Raw genomic sequence first — 23605 nt, forward strand, 5'->3', positions numbered from 1 at the left:
CACTATCACTGTCCTGTGGAGGCAGGATTTGGGAAAAAGACACTCCTTGTACATTTTATTTGCCATTCACCTTTGGGTTAGGCTCTGAAAAACTTGATAAATTGTTAGCCGACACCTGTATCTGCTAAGGGGTCAAATTATTTGCATTACTGTTTTAGTAGTCTGTGAGTAATGGAAGGTTATGTCAGTACAAAAATGCCCCAACAAGCCCCACTCTCCCAAGTTTATATAACTTCTGCAGCCTACAGATTTAATGAAAAACTGTCGGAATTTACCCCCAAAATACACAATTTCAGATAGTTCTGTGGAGTTGTAATGTTTTGTAATATTTGCAACATGATTACAAAAAAAAGTTTTATTAAAATGAGCATATGTCATTTGTTCAAAAGGTTAATGTGGAAAAAACAATTGTGAATACGTGCTTCATGTACAGCTCCGTGTGTTGCAGGGCCCTGTGTGTACGATACAGGACGAATTAAGTGAGAGGTAGTGCCACCCAATGGTCGCACCCAGAACTGTGAGTGACCACCTGACCCGCTCAGTGGCTGAACTCATATAAAGAAAAGAAACCCGAGACAAACAAGACATAACTGAAATACTACATACGTCTACAGAATATTGGGACGATAGACTACTTACTGATGCAAGAGTCATGGATACCTGCCAGCCTCAAGTTTATTTGATTTCATTCTGCAAAGTGATTCTTATGATTTTTTTTATGCTCAACTGAAACACATCAGAAGTAACCTCGTCTGCTCTGATTTGCTGATCACGATCTATACCGCCCTCCTACACTTTTTCCAAGCTTCATTTACTCAGTGACTCCCTCCCCCAGCCGCCAATGCACATCTACGCATCTTCAACGTAAATAGTTTGTGTCTCAGTCAGCACCAACACAGCCGCTCTCACTTCTGACACTTAACTTACAACAATCTGTAACACGTCTGCAACTTCACACTCCACACTGCCAACATACAGTGTGTGGGGTTTTCACCAGAAGGCTCAAGATCTTATCTGGGCACAGGACAAACTTATCACTGCAGAGTGGTTTGAGGTGAATTTAGGTGGGAAAGATGGCCAAGAATGGCACCTGCACGCAGTTTGTGCCAAACGGACACCCACAGAAGAAAGACTTGGAGGGACGGGGATACTGGGGGCACAAAGCCGAGTACATCCTGACTGTGATGGGCGCAATTATCGGACCTGGCAACGTTTGGAGGTTTCCCTATCTGTGTTACAGAAACGGCGGAGGTGAGTGATTTTACGCAGAAACTCTTGCTCCCAGTTTGAAATAGCACATCTGTGACAATTATTAATATCATTTTATACAATTAGTTTTCTAGTATAACATATTTTTTTCTCATTGCGAAGTAAAGACCCTCTGCTTTTTGCAGGTGTGTTCTTCATACCATACATCTTGTTCATGCTTACATGCGGAATACCCTTATTCTTCCTGGAGACTGCCTTAGGACAGTACACCAACCAGGGGGGGATCACGTGCTGGAGAAAGATTTGCCCGCTTTTCCAAGGTTAATGAAAATCATCACTTTCTATATTAGTCCCTTTGCACAGGACACTTCGGATGTAAACGGCGCGCGTAATTACGCACGAAGTCTATCCTTTTAACCACATCACCGTTTGTCATCTGAGTGCTTTGGAGCTATGATTTAATCGCAGCATGATGTTTATGTTCTAAATGATCTAATCTACACCTTCTACGCAATAAACAGTGTTGAATGAATGGACAGAATATTATCACTGGTGTTTTTCCTTTTTTTAGGCATGGGCTATGCCAGCCACTTAATCATCTCATTCAGTGCCACCTCCTATATCGTCATCATGGCATGGGCATTCTTTTACCTCTTCTCGTCCTTCAGCGCGGACTTGCCTTGGGCCACATGTGGAAATGAGTGGAACACAGGTAGGCTCTCCTCCAGACTTTAGTTTAATCATGCAGCACAGTTCATACACAGCAGCAATTTAAACCGAGCAGATAAAAGATCAAAGAGGAAAAATTAAAGATTAAAAAGAAAGAGTGCATCAGGTCAGCTAAAAGAAGAGATAACGTAGAGTGCAGTAGTGGAGTGGGTGTGGAATATTGTCTATACAATGAACAACTGGTATGAAGACTCTTGTTAGGTGAGATATAGAGTATGGTAATGCAGTGCAATATTGTTGGGGGAAAACAAGCTGGGGATTTTATGTGTAACATAAAAAATGTAATCAATGCGTGATCCAACAAAGCATGTTTTAAATTCATGTTGTAATTTGAAGATGAGCATTTTTACATTCCTGGTGTTTTATTTTCTTCAACTAGATGCATGTGTGGACTTCAGCCATCCAAATCTGAGCCACAGCATGACATTCAGAGAGAATACCACTCTTCCTGTTGCGGAGTTCTGGCAGTAAGCATGTAGTCAACTCACAAGTTTAACTGAAGGCTATTTTTTCTTTCTTTCTCCCTCCCCTTTCTCTCCTCTCAGCCCTCCTCCTTTTTTTTTAGCCTGCCTCTGATTATCTCCTGTTCCTTTCTGTCACTCATCCATCATCTCATCCTGACACTGAGTTCTTTCACCTCACCTTTCACCTGTCACTGTTAATTTTTGCTCTCCCTCTCACCCCCACCATCGCTCCCCTCCTCTGTCCAGGCACCGTGTTTTGAAAATCTCAGGTGGTATTGAGGAGGTGGGCAGCTTGAGATGGGAACTGGTCTTGTGTCTCATCCTGACCTGGGTCATCTGCTACTTTTGCGTCTGGAAGGGCATCAAGTCGACAGGAAAGGTCAGTGAATAATATTCATAAATGTTTAACACAGTTTTGCACAAATCTCCCACGAAAACACTGACCCAAATTAGGATTATTTTGTTATTTTTTCAGCTGCAAAATTTTGTGAATTTCAAGTTAAAGGTGAAGTCTTATTCAATCTGAGAACTACACATCTAGTTCACACTCCTCCAGACAATACATTAATCGTATTACAGTTACTTAATAGGACCATATGAGCTGGGTTTGGGCCAGAGGCTGCAAGTGTTTTAATCTGATATTTGAGTTGTAAAACAGCCACTTAAAGCAGCAGCTGTCCAGAGTGCTGATCCTGTTACTGTTAGCAGTACAGGAACTACAGGTTGCTTTCCATAATGCTAATATGTTTCCTCACTTCCCTCACTTGCTTGGTTTCCTCACAGCATAGCTCCACCCAGTGAGGATGTCAAAGAGATAGAGCGAGGAAGTGATGCCAGGACAGATGAAGCGAAACTGCTGAACTAGAAATTCTTGGTTCTATAGTATCAGTTTTAAGCAATGTCAGTTACTGCACCACATGTGGTGGTGCAGCATTTATACATCACTCCACTTGATGAAAGACCTTCGTATAGGACACACCTGTGTTTTTCTTGCTCTTGGCTCCTGCAGAAGCCTCTTCTCTCTCATGGCCTAGGGGTGCATTTAAAGGAATGAGAAGATCCAGAGAGGGAACAATTTCTGGGTCATAGGAGGAGAAAGGATGCACGGAACATAAGTTAGCATAATGAACAGTGCTCCATCTGAGAAATTCACCATCATCCACACTTCTGGTGGCCAACGGAAAGGTTAAGCTATTAAGGATTTGGTCCTATTTCCACGATTATCAGTGTTATCAACCTATTTAGGGTCTGGGCAGCTAAGCTGCCAGGACACTATTGTAATCCTAGTTCTTCTTCTTCTTCTTCTTCTTCTTCTTCTTCTTCTTCTTCTTCTTCCATGGGTGAAAACTCACCAAACTTTGCACAAAGGTCCAGTCTCATGCCAGATATCCTCAGCTGTAAACTCAAGCCAATAGTCCTGATGGTGGCGCTACAGCAAGCGTCTAAAGTTAAAAAATTTGAAAATTCATAACAAATCAACCATATGTGCTACAACTTCACAACTTTCATCAAACTGTAGCCCCAATACTGAAGAAAATTTTGTACATTTAAACCTATTAAAAATTATGAAGTTCATCACTCTGTTTTTTTCAAAAACTGTAAAACTTCTTAAACCTATCTCCTCCCACAATTTTTGCTCAATTGACACCAAACGTGCTACAGAGCATCTTCAGACTGTCCTACAAAAACTATGTTTCTCAGATTTTTGATTTATCAAAAATTGAGCCTACAGTGCATCAAAATGTTTGACTGTAAACGGTACTGTAAACATATACATGCAAATTCTTGCTAAATAAATCTTCAATGTTCATGAAAAAAATGACAAAATTCTAGAGTCATGGTAGATGATGTGTGGCAAATTTCAGAATTTTATCTCAAAAACTGAATTTTTGACAGCATTTTGAATTTTGCTCTAATGTGAACAATTGGAGTCAATGTAAAAATGGCAAATTTAAACATCAGTTTTTCACTTATGGAGCAAATCAATCATTGTTACAAACAAATTACCAATATCTCCATGCTGTCTAGATGCAATATATGTGTATTTTCAGATTTTTGTCTTAACTGAATTTTTTACAGTGGTTTCAAATCTGCCTTTCCATGCACGGATGGCTGCTTTCCTACACAACAGTGAATGGCTTACTCAATTTGTGAAGCCACTGTTAAGCTGCTACTTGCCAATTAGCTCAGAGTGGTAGATGACTGTCTTAGGTTCCAGAGGTTGTGGATTCAAGCCTCAACTGGTGCAGAATCCACATTGTAACGTAATCATCTTCTTGTGCTCCAGCTTATTGCTTAAAATTGCCTGAGCGTGACTGATCACTGTGCAGCATCTTCAAGTCGTTTTTCTGCTAGAAAATCTGCCTTCTCGTGCTTGAAAATAAACTAAACTTTGCACAAAGATCCAGTGTCAAACCATCTGAAGCTTCTCACTTTGCACATAGCTCAACTAGTTAAACATCAGTTTTTCACTTATGGAGCAAATCAATCATTGTTAAAATAAATTACCAACATCTCCATGCTGTCTAGATGCAATATATGTGTATTTTCAGATTTTTGTTTCGATAACTGAATTTTTTACAGTGGTTTGAAATCTGCTTTTCCATGCATGGACGGCTGCTAAACCTGCACGTCTGGCTTAGTCAAATTGTGAAGCTACACATGAATTGTCACTGACTAATTAGCTCAGTGAGACAGAAACTGATCCTTAGTCTCTGAGGTTGTGAGTTCAAGCCTCAGCTGATGCAAAAAGCAGATTGTGTTACTAAATTCCTAAATGTCTTCCATTCTTCTGCTTGTTGCTCAGAATTGCCTAAAAATGCCCAGACCCGACCCATCACTGCGCAGCAGCTATAATTTGTTTTTAGTCTTGTGTTACTGTAAGTGTCTCGGTACAGTGGAGTGTTTAAGGCTGTGTTCACTTTAAGTAGCAGTAGTTGTTGTTGGCAGTAGTCACTGTTGTTTCATACCTGCTTGCGACATGAAAATAATCTTTGAAATATTTCACTGGCTCAGTTTGGCTGACAAGTTTACTTTAGGGTGACAAGTTTCTGAGGGGTTAGCAGGGTTGTGGTTAGAGTGGTTGCACAATCCTAGGGGTCACCTGAGCTCTTAGTTTCAGAGTTGTTAAGGTCACAATGTGAGTCACTGACCCACCTGGCCACCATGTGAGTCGTAAGGGTCAGATGGTACCAGGGGTGAATGGGTGTGAAGTTGTCTGGGGAGGGAAAACCATTTTTCCTCCCTGGCCAAGATGTGCACATTGCTGTCCTCAATGGAGTGTCCCTTCTCCTGTAGATGTAAGTGGACAGCCAAGTCTTGACCTGAGGAGGTGGCTCCCCTGTGCTATGACCTGCGCTTGTGGAGTGGTTGTTTTGTCTCCCCAACGTATAAATCTGTGCATTCCTGGCTGCACTGAACTGCATGCACTACATTACTCTGCTCATATCTGGGTGTTTTGTTCTTGGGGTGGACAAGTTTCTGTCTCAGTGTGTTACTGGGTTTAAAGTCACAGGGATGTGGTGTTTGTTTCTCAGACACTCCTGCGACACAAGGAATGACAATATCCTGTGTTTGCCTACAGTTGTCTACGATATAGCACTGACGATGACCATGACCTGGATGACTGAGAATCTTCACCAACAAACATATAGAGTGCTGTTCTTTTTCGCTGTTGAATAGTGCGAGCTGACTCTAACTTTATTTATTTTTTCTTTACTTTCAGGCAGCTTTCTTCACAGCCACCTTCCCCTACGTTATGCTGCTGATTTTGCTCATACGTGGTGTTACCCTACCAGGGGCATTGGACGGGATCATTTACTACCTCTACCCTGATATCTCCCGCCTTTATGATCCCCAGGTAAGAACACAGATGTGATCTTTGGAGCAGGACCGCTATATTATGTCTTCTGCACAGAGTAATGTTCATACCCACATGACTTTGTTGACAAAAGGAAATGTTGGCATAGTACATTTCTGCAAACCACGGATATTTTACATTTCCATGATGTACATATCAACATTTCAAGAGACATAGTTCTGTATACATGTATATGAGCTAACTTTGTCATCAGAAAGAGATGGTGGATGGTGTGACATCGAGGTGAGGTGCCAAGCTGCAGACCACCCACAAAAACTGGGTATTTATGAGCGAGACAATGGAGGCATGGTCAGCTGCAATCGTGCCACCAAAACCTAGTGTTTTTAGCAAGATGTCTGCAGCATTTGTAGCACTGATTGTACCACTGAAACTGGGTGATTTATAGCAAGACAACGAAGGCATTTCTAGCAGCAATTGTGCCACCAAACGTAATGTTTTTTAAGGAGACATCCACAGCTTTCCAGCTGCATTGTCACTAAACATGGTGTTTTTAGCAAGACATCCATGGCATTTCCAGCTGTGATTGTGACCAAAACTGACTGATTTTTAGCAAGACATCGATTGCATTTCTAGCTGCAATTAAGGTATAAAATCTGGGTGTTTTTTAGCAAGACATCCACAGCATACAGCCACAATTGTGCCACTACAATGGATTGTTTTTTGCAAGACATTAGCAGCATTTCCAGCAGTGATTTTGCCACCAAAACTGGGTGTGTTTTAGTGAGATATCCATGGCATTTCCAGCTGTAATTGTGCCACCAAAACTGACTGATTTTTAGCAAGACATCAATAGCATTTTCTAGCTGCAATTAAGGCATAAAATCTGGGTGTTTTTTTAGCAAGACATCCACGGCATTCAGCCACATATGTGCCACTACAATGGGTTGTTTTTTGCGAGACATTGGCGGCATTTCCAGGAGTGATTTTGCCACCAAAACAGGGTGTTTTCAGCAAGACATCTGCTGCATTTCTGGTTGTAATTGTGCCACCAAAACTGGTCGATTTTAGCAAGACTTTGATAGCATTTCAAGCTGTGATTAAGGCATAAAATCTGCAACATTTTCAGCCACACTTGCTGCACTAAAATGGGGTGTTTCTTAGCAAGACATCCACAGCATACAGCCACAATTGTGCCACTACAATGGATTGTTTTTTACAGGACATTAGCGGCATTTCCAGCAGTGATTTTGATACCAAAACAGGATGTTTTCAGCTAGACATCTGCTGCATTTCTGGCTGCAATCGTGCCATTGAAACTGGTCGATTTTAGCAAGACTTTGATAGCATTTCAAGCTGTGATTAAGGCATAAAATCTGCAACATTTTCAGCCACACTTGCTGCACTAAAATGGGGTGTTTTTTTAGCAAGACATCCACGGCATTCAGCCACAATTGTGCCACTACAATGGATTGTTTTTTGCAAGACATTAGCAGCATTTCCAGCAGTGATTTTGCCACCAAAACTAGGTGTGTTTTAGTGAGATATCCATGGCATTTCCAGCTGTGATTGTGCCACCAAAACTGACTGATTTTTAGCAAGACATCGATAGCATTTCTAGCTGCAATTAAGGCATAAAATCTGGGTGTTTTTTTAGCAAGACACACACAGCATACAGCCATAATTGTGCCACTACAATGGGTTGTTTTTTGCAAGACAGCTGCATTTCCAGCAGTGATTTTGCCACCAAAACTGGGTGTGTTTTAGTGAGACATCAGTGGTGTTTCCAGTTGCAATTGTGCCTCTAAAACTGTGCGATTCTTAGCAACACAATGTTATTGAAATGTTGTTTCAGCATATTCGCCACATAACTACATGTTAATGTTACATATCCATGGTTTGCAGATGCTAATGCAAATGGCAACATATATTCTGGTGACTGGATTGAAATTGTTGGACCTTTTCAGGTGTGGATGGATGCTGGCACTCAGATCTTCTTCTCCTATGCCATCGGCCTTGGGTTCCTAACCTCTCTTGGGAGTTACAACACTTACAACAATGACTGTTACAGGTAAGATCAGTCTGTCAAAACTTAAGTGCTGCAACACCAAGGAGTAAAACAAATTGAGTTTAAATCAGTTCATGGGTCACTAATTAACGTTAGCAAGTGAAATAAGCATGGACTTCTGCTACACTTTGAATCCTTTCATTCACTCCTCAACTGCTTACACATTTCTGTACTCACTGTATTCATTTTTCTTTCAGGGACTGTTTTTTCTTGTGTCTGCTAAACAGTGCAACCAGCATTGTATCAGGCTTCGCCATTTTCTCTGTTTTGGGTTTCATGACCAAAGAACAAGGAGTGGATATTTCTGAAGTAGCCGAATCAGGCAAGTATGGACTTAGCGAAGTTCAACTTCATAGTCAGCAGTAGAGTGAAAAACAGATATAACATATTTCCTGTTCAGCTTGTTGGGGGGGCTTTTAGTATAAATCGCGACACACCGCACCTGCTTAGTGTTACCTTTTCACCCTGTGTGGAAAACTGTGCCAAATCATGCCAGGAATCTTCATCCGTGTCCTCTGATCTTTCCAACCTAAGAAGCTTACTGGCAGACCTGATACAGCTTCTTCTGTCATCGTTTTTTTTCCTTCTTCAGCTTTCACTTCACCTGAGTGTGATTACTGGTAACAAGCAGGCAGCAGGAATTCAAAGCAGAGGACAAAACAAAAAAAGGTTAATGATTTAGGTTTGGCATTAATCATGACATTAATTGTGGAAAATCATGAATCTCTGAGTTACTTTGACATTTTTGGCAACCACTCAGGATCATAACTGCACTGACGCACCTCAGATGCTCAAATTTGTCGCATGACTTGTAGACATTTGCAGCTGAAGTGTGAAGGCAGAATATGAAAACATTCACACCTTTCTTGGCTTAACATTATTCCTGCTTAGCTTTGTCAAATCAAGCATCTTAGCATGCTGACGTTAGCATTAGCTCAAAGCACCATAAATGTTAGTGAGATTAGTTAGATTTTAAATTGGAAAACATCGTCAAGGCTAAGATTTTAACTATTTAAACTAATGATGCTGCAACATTCCCAGTTCTTCTTTACTTACCAATGTTTTCAGTCTTTTCTTTCTTGACGTGACATTACAAATGTTCAATTTATCAAATTGTCTTCCACCATTTATTTTAACATTCTTTAAATCAGATTTAATCACTCATAAGCTTATGGAATTCACATATTTAAAAGAGAGAAAATCCTCAATATACGAAAAGTGAAAATCGCACACACACAGGTGATATTCTTGTGTGTTGCCCAATCATTTATGTTTGCGTTATATCTCATTACAATCTTTGTGTGTACTGTAGGTCCAGGGTTGGCATTCATTGTCTACCCACGTGCTGTAGCCATGATGCCCATGCCACAGGTCTGGTCGGTGTGTTTCTTCCTTATGATTATTCTGCTCGGATTGGACAGTCAGGTACCAGCCAAACCTCTCTGAATAAATAAATGAAGGATTGAATGGATGAACGAAGGCCCTGATTCTCTTTCCTCTCACTTCCAGTTTGTTGGTCTGGAGTGTCTGATGACATCACTGACTGATCTGTTCCCGTCTTACCTGCGCCAAGGCGTTAGACGTGAGCTGGTTCTGCTGGGTATCTGCAGTACCTGCTGTTTGCTCGGACTCTCCCTGGTCACTGAGGTTAGTACTGCACACTCGGAGTGAGACAGTTAGCAAAACAATTCCGTATTATTGCACCCAATGTGCAATAGTGGCACAATGTTACAGGAGGCACAGCAGAGAAAGCAGTGGATAGAGGTCAATCTAAGTTACACATAAAGTGATTTAAAAGATTATACAAAGACTAAGAACTTCTGTCTTACGGTAACAAAATCCACCAAAGGGTGTCTCTAAAGTGCACAAATTAATGCATTGTATTTTTACTTTAATATGCACTAAGCAATGAAGTATAACAATATCCATTTATTGTTTTTATGAGTGGTTAAATGCTGGACTTAATCTTGGTCTGGAGCAGTCACTGCTTGGCTGCCAATCTAGCTGTTTCCTGTCCAGTCTTTACGCTAAGCCACGCAAATCGGCTGTAGGCTCCTTCCCCATGTTTAAGGGACATCACACTCAAGGCAAGAAATTAATTTCTTGGTTACTGTGGATGGAAAATTAGACACCTGCCAAATGCTGCTATTTCTTTCCCGTTGTGTGCACTACAACACTGTCTGCCAGAATGGATCCTGTGCTCTGTAGCTACAATGTTACAAAGGTACAAAGAGATTAAACTTTTCACCCATTCTGAACCCTGTGACCCTTGCAGTCTGAATGCAAGGCCACTTTGAAAAAATGTAAGGCTTTAAAGATGCATTTGATTAGACTGGGCTTATTGGGCAAAACAAGTTGCAGAACTGCAGTATTATGAGGTTCTTGGGCCCACTGTGGTCATTGAATCCCAAGAATAGCATGTTTTGTCCATTAAACGGAATGCAGAACTTTTGTTTTCCTCTCTGGAAGTTAGAGAAATTACATTAACACTGTGGACACGTGCTTATGACTATGCAGCAAACTGTGGGACTAACAAATTAAGCTAGCGAGGAAGTGCCCAGAATCCAGTCAGTCCCCATAGACCCCCATGTTAAAATGCCCAGCAGTACAGCAGGAATAAACATGTTTACAGCCTGGTCGGAAGAAGACAAAAAAAACGGTTTTGGTCTATATAGCTAATTTTCAACTTCGGAAAACTGTTCCCATTTACATTTTATAAACGCTTAAAGTTACGCATAATTAAGGGTGAGCTGCTTTGAGTGACAGCTGTCTACCGATAGCGTCCTCGGCTTCTCAGTCAGATCCACCCCTCGCTCCTCCACAGCGCCAGCTTCACGCCCAAAAATGGTCACTTCTGGATGTGGATGTCCAAAGTGTCAAATTTGAGGCTTTCAAACAGAAGTCCACAAAGCATTGGGAGACGGTAGCTACATCCATTGTTTTTAAGGTCTGTGTTTATGACATTCATGTGGATTTCATGTGAGCTTGGCATATCTAAAAATTGGCCCCAGATGTACTCAGACCTATCTCTGTTGCTCTGCTGGAGGGCTTGAAGGAAAGCCTGCCAAATCCTCAAGCACAGGCTAGCCAGTTCTTTGAGGTTACTATATAACACTAATTAATCTTTCTCACTTTAGGAATCATAGTCTTTAGTATAAAAGCCAAAAGGAGTGGCAGAGCTGTCAAATAGCTTCATCTCACAACAGCCATGATGTGAAGATGGAGGTTACGTAATATTTAAAAAGGCCAAGGCTGACTTGGTTTCACACGGAACACAAACAGAGGTCTCTGTGGTCAAAGTCCTGTGTCCACATACCCTCCTTTGCACCCATCATGTGAGGAAGGACCAACCCAGGCTCACTCCTAACTCATCCAGTACCGACATTTGCTCAGTGGCTCTCAGTGTCAGACACCGACATACCCTATAGCGGTGGTATGAGACGCACAGGGCAGCAACGTGTTTTGACACTCTAGGCAACTAGTGTAGTAAAAGAGAGTCCACATAGGGCAGTAGGAAGGAGAGGTGGATGGGTCAAAGAAACTCAAGACTTCTACCAGGAGGCTGCTGTTCATGTTCCATGTGAAATCAAAATTCATTTGAGTTATTTTGATAACAACATGGTGAGATTATGTGAAATTACGTTATGTTGGTAACAAACAGTTATTTTAAGCCAAACCATGATGTTGTTTTCTCCACCTGAACATGTACTCAAGTTGCCTAAACCTAAGGCAGTAAACTTAAAATGTTTTTTACCTATCTTCTATGTTTATTTTGAAAAGAGACTGTCTGCATTTAACAAGCAAAAACTGTACATTTCCTGTGAAAATGAATTTGAAAAGACACAACAAGTAACAAGTATAAATTGACATGCTTTCCCTGTGCATCTGAAACTGACGCAGGAGGGGTGCCTAGGGCGTCATATTTTGAAGTGTAACGCCACTGACCAAGTGTTGGTGTATGACGAGTTTAGAGTGAGAGTGAGCTGCAACCAAAGCTAATGCTAATCAGATTATAAAAAGGACCCTTTTGAGGCTCATGCCCATGTTTTAAGCTTACTTTGCTGGTTAATATGAAGAGGCTGATTATGTTGTGGGTTCAGTGTTGTAAGACAACAGTTAATAGTTCCATCCTTGTTCTTAGGGAGGGATGTACCTGCTCCAGCTGTTGGACCATCACGTCTGTAGCGGCACCACCCTGATCCTCCTCTCTCTCTGCCAGTCCGTCAGCATTGCCTGGGTGTACGGTAAGTCAAAGATAATTCAACCAACCATGCACAGACTACGTCCTCTTGACAAACAGACACAACTCTTCTTCAGATTATGATAAACTTATAACCTTTTTTTAACGGGGCAACAACCACTGTATGCACGCATGGTATGCCTATAAATTCATCTCAAAGCTGAGGTTGTACTTTCTAATATCTTTCCTTTCCCTAAAGGTGCTGACCGTTTCTATGGCAACATCACGGACATGATCGGTTATCGCCCGTATCCAGTGATGAAATACTGCTGGAGCTACATCACTCCCCTCTTCTGTTTCGTAAGAGTCCTTTCATTCACTCCGTGTGTTGGTATCTTGCTCATGCCTGTTTCCCTTTGATGAATGATACATATGTATACATCCATGGGAGAAAAGGAGGACCAACCACAGTTAGAATTATGTGCATATTAATCACAGGCAATGCACATATCGTCTTACCTCTTTCCCTTTTCACCCTTGAAGCTAACTTGCAATCCTTCCCAGCAGAACTTTACACCCCAGTGCCCCCATTTAACTGGTGTAAATATGCATCAGATTCATGAAAGGATTTATATTTATGTTCTAATTATATTCCCTCCCCCTGTGGTTCTGTATGACTTGCAAGGTTAAAGTTAAGTCGCTGTCTTGTCTTCTGCACGTAACAGTTATGTAAATACAGACCGCGATGTAACAGTCTGTCTCCTCTAACCACAGGGCACGTTCATCTTCTCCATTGTCAAATACTCCCCGCTGAAGTTCAGCAACACTTATGTTTATCCACTCTGGGCCAACATCTTGGGCTGGTTTATTGCCACTGTCTCGCTCTCCCTCATCCCGCTGTTTGTGATATATAAAATGATGCATGGAAAAGGAACTCTTCGGCAGGTGAGCACAGGCATCTTGTTTCTCTTTGAATTGTAAAAGCACTGTTTAGTAATATTACTCAAAAAAATACAATGGAAAGCTGAGCATCTGACAAAACTAACCACTGACACACTTGTTGATCATTCAAACTTTTAGCCCTGGATATAGATGACGCTCATTTTGTGTTTGTTGCCAGTGCAAATCCAACTGTGCTCACATATGATTTATGAAGTAAACAGTGCTTAAAATGTGCTTTGATATGGTTAAAGGTTGTTTGAGTGCGCGTTCCATTATTCACAGAGAGCACTGTGATCTGGATGACTGACATAGTTAAATGTGTTTGTGTTGGCCACTCTCAAACCTTGGCTGTACATCTTAGTGTATACAACAGGATTCCTGGCCTCTCACCAGGATTTCTCAAAATAGGATTTCTCAGAAACTCTACTATATGCATGGCTTACAGACAAAACTTGTGGGATGCTACTCGAAAAAACAAATGAACTTTTGTTTTGGAATGAAATCAATCTTGCAGTCGCAGTGTAAGCCTGGCAGTGGTGAAAGGTAACAAAGCACAGTTATTCAACTGCCACATTTAATATGATTTACCATTTTCCATATATTTGCTACATTTCAGAGGCACATATATACATTTTACTCTTTTATGTATTTGACAACATAATTAACTTTACTAATCCCTGGGGGGAAATCCAGAAGCTTCCCAACTCAGTAGTTAAACTAACCCCGCCTTACCAGCTATCACATTAAAGTGATTTACAGTATGTTTACACTAATGCATCAATAATGAGAATCCATTTTTCATAATGGGTACTTTCATTATTGTCACTTTAGGTATATTTACCTGAGACCTGAGTCTTGTAAATATATAGTCTCATAAAAAAATTGAAAACGAACAATGACTGGATTATTGATTATGTGTGTTTGTACATGTGTCTCATTCCTCTGTGTCACAGAGCTCCACTGTTGTAGAAACTATCAGAAACACACTAGCCACATAGTTGCACTGTTGTCACATCCATTCATTACAATGAATGATCATTTCAATTTAATCCCACATGCACTGTCCTGCTGCTGTAAATGCTCCCCAGTATAGAAAATATGTACTGATCCACAGCTCATCATAGTCCCAAGCAATTGCAAGAATTATTATTAGGATAGCAAACAAACAAATTATAATAATACAAAAAGACAAACAAAAAGAGTGTGGTATGTGCAAAATTGCCAGTCTCATCTTCTTTTTTCTCTTTCCCTAATACCCTCCACATACACTCCTCTCTTGCTTTTCCCTAATGTTGGATTCTTTTTATTCATTTATTATTTCATTTATTTGATGGGGTCAGGGGCTTTGGGTGGCCACCTATGTCACCCACAAGTACATTCACCACTGGTGCCCAGCTGTTTTAGTATTACTTTTTTTTTTTAACTGAAATTATTTACCAGTGATCTATTTTTAACGATGTCCTCAGATGGAACGAATAGGCTTGGAGCTTAGAGCCATAAAGTCAGAAAGTATTGAGGCATGGACTAACGCATTGTTATATAGAATATCACCCATAGACTTTTTAAGCCTTAAATTCAGCATTATGGCTGTCACCATCTTGGTTTTTGGTGCCAGAATTGATCATATTTCGGCAAAAGGATGGCATTGTGAAGGAGCTAGGGGTGGATCTTGCCAGGAAGGGGGAAATTAGATATAGAGACCAAAACTGTTTTTTGTACCAGGCTGTAAACATCTGCTGTAAAGTTGGGCATTTTGACATGAGAGTCCACGGGGATTGACTGGCTTCTGGAGCCAGCCTCAAGTGGCCGTTCACAGAACTGCAGTTCATGGTACTTCCATGTTGGCTTCATTTTCCAGCCCTGGTTGGTGCTTGATGCCACCACTCCCATCATTTACTACACAGATACATTAAGCAGTTTTTTGTCGGTCGGTTGTACTTTATCGACTTATTATTGCATCATATTGGTTGGGTGTAAGCATGTCACTGTTTTTTTTTTTAAGGTTCCACAACACTCATGACAGTTGAGTACAACAAAGCATAGGCTTGTCCAAAGTAGTGCAAATTAAAAAACTTCAAATTGCAAAAAAAAAAAATAAAATAAAATAAATATATATATATAGTAATGATAAATAAATTTAAAAAAAAATTGAAGAAGTTGTAATAAAAATATAATAAAGGTGATTAAGTATAATGTGCAAAATTGTTTTAAAAAGGCAAATCATTTCTACTGTACACTATCATCATATGAACATAAAGGCGTAATAGTGCACATAAAAATCTGTCCTAATATGCACAGGACACAGTGTGTTATCCTCAGCTATTCAATGAATTTCTTTTCACTCTTGTATCTCTTTTTCTTCAGCGATTCTTGTTGCTCTGCCAACCTGTGGAGGACCTCCCCTTGGATCAAAAATATCCTCATACACCTGCAACCAGTAGCACTGCTGCCCACACAGAGCTCAAACCTTTTGCCGAAAATGGGGAACTCACTCGGTGAACACAAACACGAGTTCTTCAACAGCAATAATATATTGTAAAGTCATTCCAGAACATGTCTCAGGGGGTGCATTCTTGCATTTGTTTCTGCAGTGAAGCAATCTCAGACCCTGACGGACTGCTCTAGCTTTTTCAAAAGAAATTTGACAAATACCTTTAATATTTAAGTTTAAGAGTGGGAAGAAAGTAAAGGACTTTGATTATTATCTTTTGTTTTAATCCAAACTTTCACATTAAGCCGTCTGATAGATTCAGGTCCTTGCCTCAACACCAACTCAACACCACTACAGTTATTAGCTTAACTAACTTTTAAAAAATGTAACCTTACAGGAATAATCAGATTGTCTCATTTGTTAAGGAAGAATTTAAATTGTTTCTAAAGAATATGGACTTCACAGGTTCACAGCTGTAAATGGATTCTGTGATTCAGTATACATGCAAGCATGCCAACATCTCAAAGGCCAGTTTGCTGATCACTTTCTGACATGTTACACTTGAATGTATGCATTTTTTATGGTTTTTCCTCCTGTGTTTTGCAAAATATTGACCAAGATAGCATTATACTGTTTAACTGTGCATGAAACATTAGCCCATTTTGTATGTTAGAACATTTACTGCCAGTGTTCTCTTAATCATTCACTCAGACATGTTGGCAACCTTGCTCCATGTAGTGTTGCTATGTATTTGTATCTACATAAATATCATGTGTGGGATGTATGCATCCTATATAGTGCAACATAAATCTTTATATAACCTCTTATACCTCTTCAAACTATAAGTGCCTTAAGTCTTTTTTTTCTGTTCTTGCTCTCTGTAAAGTGTCTTTGAGTATCCTGAAAAGCGCTGTATAAATCCAGTGTATTATTATTAATATTAAGACAACTTATTTAGGTTTATCAGCTTGATATAAAGGTAGGTGTGGGTTTCTACAGCTACAGAATAGAATATTTAACGTAGTTCTACCCAGGTATAGCCATTTATACTGGACTGTCAGTCAAGAACACATATTTTCACTATCATTTACACAGGAACAAGGGGCCAGATGTACAGTCATGTGAAAAAATTAGGACACCCCATTAAATATTCAGTTCTTTAATAACAAATGTTCACATATCGATGTATGATCTTGTTTTTCTTTATCTCTGGGAAAGAAGGTGATTTAATTGCAGGTAAACAACAAAAGTTAACCTTGTTTTACTCATTAAACAAAAGATATCAATAAAAATGCATATTCTAACTGAGGAAAAAGTTAGGACACCCTACCCCCTAATAACTAGTGTTACCCCCTTTGGCTGAAATAACTTCAGTGAGACGCTTCTTGTAGCCGTCTACCAGTCTCTGACATCGGTCTGAGGAGAGTTTGCCCCACTCCTCAATGCAGAATTCTTTCAGCTGTGAGATGTTTGAGGGGTTTCTTACATGTACAGCCCGTTTCAAGTCACCCCACAGCATCTCAATGGGATTAAGATCTGGGCTTTGACTCGGCCATTCCAGGACTCTCCATTTCTTAGTTTTCAGCCAGTCCTTGGTGGATTTACTGGTATGTTTTGGGTCATTGTCATGTTGCAGGGTCCAGTTCCGCTTCAGCTTTAATTTTTTTACAGATGGTCTCACATGTTCATCAAGCACCCTCTGATAGACGATAGAATTCATGGTGGATTCTATGATGGTGAGCTGGCCAGGTCCTGCTGCAGCAAAGCATCCCCACACCATGACACTTCCACCTCCATGCTTCACAGTTGGTATGAGGTTCTTTTCCTGGAATGCTGTATTGGGTTTACGCCAAACATGTCCTCTCTTCTGACATCCAAATAATTCAATTTTAGACTCATCTGTCCAAAGAACATTATTGCAGAAGTCCTGGTCTTTGTCTATGTTCACTCTGGCAAACTTCGGTCTGGCCTTCATGTTTCTCTTAGAGAGCAAAGGTTTCCTCCTTGCACACCTCCCATGAAAGTTAAACCTGTGCAGTCTCTTTCTGATTGTAGAGGCATGCACTTTCACATCAACAGTAGCAAGAGCCTGCTGTAGGTCCTGTGATGATACTTAAGGGTTTTTGGAGACTTCTTTTAGCATCTTGCGGTCTGTTCTCGGGGTGAACTTGCTTGGACGGCCAGACCTGGGCTTGGTGGCAGTTGTTTTGAATGTCCTCCACTTGTAGACTATTTTCCGGACGGTGGAATGGCTGATTTCATATTCTTTTGAGATCTTTTTGAATCCCTTACCAGACTCATAAGCTGCTACAATCTTCTTTCTGATGGCCTCAGACAGCTCTTTTGATCTCACCATGGTGTTCACTGTCACTTCGGCAGTCTGGAGCACACCAAACTAAATGTCTGAGGTTTAAAAGGGCAAGCCTCCTTCAAAATGCTGAGTAACGATGTTCTAATCATGTGCACTTAATGTGATACACCTGTGTGTGATTTTAGCCATTTTAAGTGGGAATAAATGTGGGGGTGTCCTAATTTATTCCTCACCAGAAATTGCATTTTTTTAAAATTACATTTTACAGAAAGTTATAAAAATCTTTTCTTAAGTTTTAATTGTTTAGTTATATTACCTGAATCTCCCAGTATTGTTAGGATTGATATTAAATATCCATATGTCCAAAAACACACAGGCTTTCATAGGGTGTCCTAATTTTTTCACGACTGTATGATGATGTGTTATTGTCTTTGCGGGCTCCACAGTATTCTGTCAATCACAGACATACTTGAGAAATTAATTTTAAATGATTTATGAGTGGTAAAATTCCATCACTCTCTTAATTTAAATTTGAGCCATCATTAACCTGTCGATGGTTAATTTAATCCTGAACTGTGAAGCACTTTGTCAGGTTAGTTTCAACATGAACACTATTAATCGCTGGTCATCCTTCTGACATTTAATAATAATAATAATAATAATAATAATGATTGATAAAACAAAATCAGGAGTTATGTGCGGCTTTATAAACCTGACAAAAAGATGTGCGTATTTCCTTCTGTGCGCGCAGTCGTCAGTCTGTTCAGATTCTTATGCATCTGGCCCTCGGTACTTTGTTATGTGTTTTCATGTGTTATTATGTTATGTATTTTGTCTACTTGTTATATTGAACTATGGATAAACAAATAAAAAGGGATGGAAGACGGTGAAAATTGTCAGGTGTCAGTTAATGTGATCACTTTGTCATGTTACATAAATTATTCATAAATACAAAAGCAGGTCCGCTCATCAGAAAATGCTCCTTTTGGAAATTCTAATCATATCACCACGTGATGTTACGAGCAGCAGCCCTTCATCAGACATGAACAAGGTAAGGAGACACACCTCTAATGGTGGTCGCCCAACAGATCATGTGATAACACATGTAGCCATACAGAAACACACTGCAAAACTAGAATACAATTACAAAAAATACACATTTATAAACAGCCAGCAGTGCCTAAAGTATCACCTTGAATATCACACGACTGAAACATCAGGTTAAAAAACTGTCACAATGACATGCAAATTCAAGGTGAAATAGTAGAGGAAGATGTTCTTTAAAAATAAAGGCACCACTAATACTACAGAAAGTAGCAACACTCCACACTACTGAGAAATACCACAGCGGTGTAATAAACAGATCTTGAGCAGCATATAACCTTGATGTTATCTTGATGCATCTTGTTCATATCTGATGAAGGGCTGGTGCCTGAAACATCACGATCAAAATCTCCAAAAGGAGCAGTTTCTGTTGTGCTGACCTGATTTTGTATTTGTTTTTCTGTCCAGTATTTATCGTTTTTGGATGTGCGTGCTGTGTTTTTAAATCTTCACATAACTGATTGTCAGGGACTTAGCAGTGAGGCAAAGAGAAAAAAGGGATTTGGTTGGAAAAATAGGGTTTTATCTACCCCACAAAAAAGCCCAAAACAATACAAACTACTAACTTAGTAACTAGGCCTGTAAAAGAGGTCAAACAAATAGAACTATACACAAAATAACAGCAACAAAACACAGCAACTTAACAGTTGAAACATGAGGGAACATATGTATATAGTGGTTTGGCAGGAAAAACACAAAGCTACACAAATCCCCCCCTCTGACATGGCAGTAAATGGTATGGTCTGATATGGTGGCCACATTTAGAGTGAGTGTGTGGATATTACCACTTCTGCTTTTACTTTGTGTGGCCCTGGCCACCACAATGATTCATGCAACAGCTTAATTTCCTCAACGATGTACAAGTGTCTTTGCTGTCAATAAGGGTGTGTTAACCTTTTCACAGCAGACATTTGACTAGTCATAGCAGGAAAAGCACACGCGTCACTGTGCATCAAGTCAGCAATGGCTTTGATGTATTTAAGTGTAATTAGTGATAGTGAGTCAGCATTTCCTACTGTGACATGTCAAAAAAGGCCTTATATTAATTAGTTTACTCCTTTAAAAGCCTAACAGTGTTGGCTATGAACCCTGGTCCCGGTTCAGATAGGGTGGTATCAATTCACATTTCAAGATGAGATCATTAAGCCACACGCCAAACCCTACAAAAACTGTATGCAAGAACAAATCCATACTGACACAGGACAGCATTAATATCTCACTTGATAAGTTCGAAGACCACCAAAATCTAATCAGTTCATCCTCGAGTCTAAGTGCTCTTGAGATCCTGTATTCACACTTAAGATGTACACAAATAAGTATAGACAAACCGAACATGTAGTGCCTCCGGCCATGGCTGTTACCGACAGTCATCTTATGGACATTTGTAGTGAGTGAAACGGGTGCTTTAAATCATAGCGCAAACAAGGGAATCAGCTCTAAAGGTGTAGAAGACAAGGTGTTATAGAGAGTGCATTGTCAAGAAAAGGTGCACATTTCCTGTAGATCCACAGTATCTTATTTGATACCATCATTACTAACACGTGAAAACCAGTAATTTCTCTACTGAGATACACCACTAGGAAACAATGTGAAACTAACAGAGCAACAGTGACAAATGAATAAGCCCTTTAAAATTGGGTGATAAACTGTGGTCTGTGGTCTTTGCAAATATAGCAGACAGTCATGAAATAATTCCATACTGAACTCCTAATATCAGCTTTTATTTACTGCTTTTTAAGTAGAGGAGTGATTTGAAGTACCAACCACTACGATATAAGTCTCGGGCAGTCCCAGAACTCGTCTAACGTGTTTTAAGTAGTTTTCTTTATCCATAGACATAATGGCTGTTTCATCTGTTTTGTAAGGGTTCAATCTTCTGTTAGCCGACATATAAGTAATTTCTTCCTTTCACTTTTTGTTACTGTAGACACATTGATATGTGGACATAAGAAAATGGAGATCAAACTGCCAACCCTGTGATACATAATGTGTAGAGTCATCAGGGCAGAGGAATGGACCATTGTACTCTGTGTGTACACTCTTAATCACCGGCCCTTGTGCACATAGTTGTGAATAAAAACACATGCACAATTGATTTATGGTATTGTGTTGACCTTGAAGTGCTCGTCTTTACTTCTGTATGCCACCCACTTTACGCTCCAAACTAAACCTCAACCCTATCTATCATACAGTAGTGTCCTGACTCTGGAAGTGCAAACAGGGAGCTTGTGCAGGACAGATCTGCAGTGAACACATGCACCGTTCCTCAGCAAGCAAACTGGCAACAAACTTTTTACAGTTGATTGATATTTTGTGGATTCAGTGATTTGAAGTCATGCAGCCCAGATTTAGAAAAAATGTTACAAGCACAGACACTTACAGCTCACAAACAATCACAAAGTTTGTAACACATGTATTTTCTATACATCGTACTCCAACCCATCACAATATTAGGTCACAGGCATGCCAATATAAACACGCACAGACATGTTGGATGACACATTGTTCTACAAATATGCTGCTGATTGTCCTTTCCTTAAAAAGACGAATATATTGCTTTAATTTGAAAGCATACTTGATTATAAGAAACAAACAGTCACTCAATATTTATTACCTTCTCAAGTTTAGGAAAGACTTGTTGTGGATTTCACTCAGATAGCTTGATGCCAGACCTCTTTGAAAATAGCCATGTCAGCTGTTCCTTTGCCAAAATTTAGCCTAATTCTGGAGCATTACTAAGCCCACTTCCTGTCATGGTTGAGATCAACGGATGCCCTTGGTCGTCTATTGTCAGTGAGGACACCACTGACACTCAAAGTGGAGAATGAGGGCTCACTAACCAGGCCAGGTTATGCCTTTACATGTTGCTGTTGCAGTGTTTTGGAGTGAGAATTGTTTTTGCAGTATGAGAGCGTGAGACTGAAGATCAGAGTGTTTCGCACACCATGAGTGTGAAAGTTGGCAATCTTGAATTAATCTCAGTGTGCATAGTTTGGTGGTTACCATGTTACCAGTCATATTGTATATTGGCCTGTTGTGTAACACAAAGACAGGGCTAAGCTCAAAATTAGTTCATTGAGCACAATAAGTTTTATGAGAAAGGCTCCCAGTGTTGCTCAGGGGCAATATTTCAAAACACCTAACAGTGTAAACTGTCTCTCAGGTGTGAAGTGCACAACATAAATTGTTTTTCTCAGACACATATCAGATTACACACAGATTGCATAAAAAATCAATAGTAGTCCAAGAGCTGCAGAAAACATGCACATCAAATTTACTGTAAACTTGAGTTTCTGATTGTTTGGATCTGACCTCAGTGTGATGGTCAATCATCTCCCAATGACTGTAGTTATCTTGCAACAGGAGCTGAGATAACTTCACAACAAGTCCGTGTGAATAAGCCTCCAGGTGGAACTGTCAAAGAGCAAGCCAAGATTCATCAAAGGTGTGAATAAGAGTGCCACTGACACGCAATTAATGAGTTATGAACACATCTAAACATGACCATAATTATTAAAGTGCAAGTCTGACTATGCAAGAATATTGAGGTGCCAGAGAAAAGCACCCAATATTGAATGTTATCATTCTATTAGTCTCGCTCACCAGACCTTTCTTTTCAGGTCTGCCTGGGCCGACTCTCACTTTAAGATTGGAGAAAAAAACACCCCAGCTGCTTGTATTTCTTTCAACCAATTACAATCATTCTGGGCGGTGCCACAGCAACGGTGCGCTTGCAAAAATATTGCCGGGGGGAAACAGGTTTTGGTGTAATACGGCCACAAAAATATCGCCTACAGGACGCGAACCATGGCAGAAAAATGGCTACATCCCCGCAATATCAAACACCAGCAAAATGCAATGGTGACGCAAGCAAAAGTTAGTAAAGGACGTGTTGAAAACTGCAACCGGAGGTGGTAGGGCGGGACTTCAGCAGGTGGCTCATTCTGCCCAATGAGAGGCTGATCTATGCAGCGAACTTCTGCCCACTCAGACTATCATTCTATTGAATGGTTGTTATTAGTGGTTGTCAGCCTCAAAAATATGGGTTAGCAGGGTCCTGCTTCACCAAAAAGTGGGTTGAAAACACTGTTATCAGCCCATTTAATGGCTGTTAGCTCTGGTAGCAGGTTCATTAGCTTTTACTGTCCCTTTAGAAGAAAGTATGTTGGTTCCATGCATCACAAGTTATTTCAGGTAATTAAAATAACTCAATGCTGACTCTTGGTTTCACCTAGGACACAAGCCCTGGCCTCCTGGGTGAAAATCCTGTTTGTTTAACATGTCTAGCACCTCAACCACTCCTGTATACAGACTTCCTTGCCCTTTAAACTAACGTTAAGTCATCTGACT

The 23605-nt window shown here is 40.2% G+C and overlaps 1 protein-coding gene across 1 annotated transcript; it reads left to right on the plus strand.

Annotated features, from left to right (window-relative positions):
- Nucleotides 1–851: 851 nt before the first annotated feature.
- LOC117261434 (sodium- and chloride-dependent GABA transporter 2-like) lies at nucleotides 852–19046 on the plus strand. Its single transcript, XM_033633838.2, has 14 exons — nucleotides 852–1251; nucleotides 1395–1529; nucleotides 1781–1921; nucleotides 2318–2405; nucleotides 2649–2781; nucleotides 6127–6261; nucleotides 8187–8290; nucleotides 8485–8609; nucleotides 9600–9712; nucleotides 9797–9934; nucleotides 12429–12531; nucleotides 12727–12827; nucleotides 13242–13412; nucleotides 15774–19046. Exons 1-14 carry the CDS (start codon nucleotides 1074–1076, stop codon nucleotides 15906–15908), a joined length of 1800 nt encoding a protein of 599 aa, XP_033489729.2. The 5' UTR covers nucleotides 852–1073; the 3' UTR covers nucleotides 15909–19046.
- The last annotated feature ends 4559 nt before the right edge of the window (nucleotides 19047–23605 follow it).

The sequence above is a fragment of the Epinephelus lanceolatus genome, chromosome 11 (assembly GCF_041903045.1).
Source record: "Epinephelus lanceolatus isolate andai-2023 chromosome 11, ASM4190304v1, whole genome shotgun sequence".
Classification (NCBI taxonomy): Eukaryota; Metazoa; Chordata; class Actinopteri; order Perciformes; family Serranidae; genus Epinephelus; species Epinephelus lanceolatus.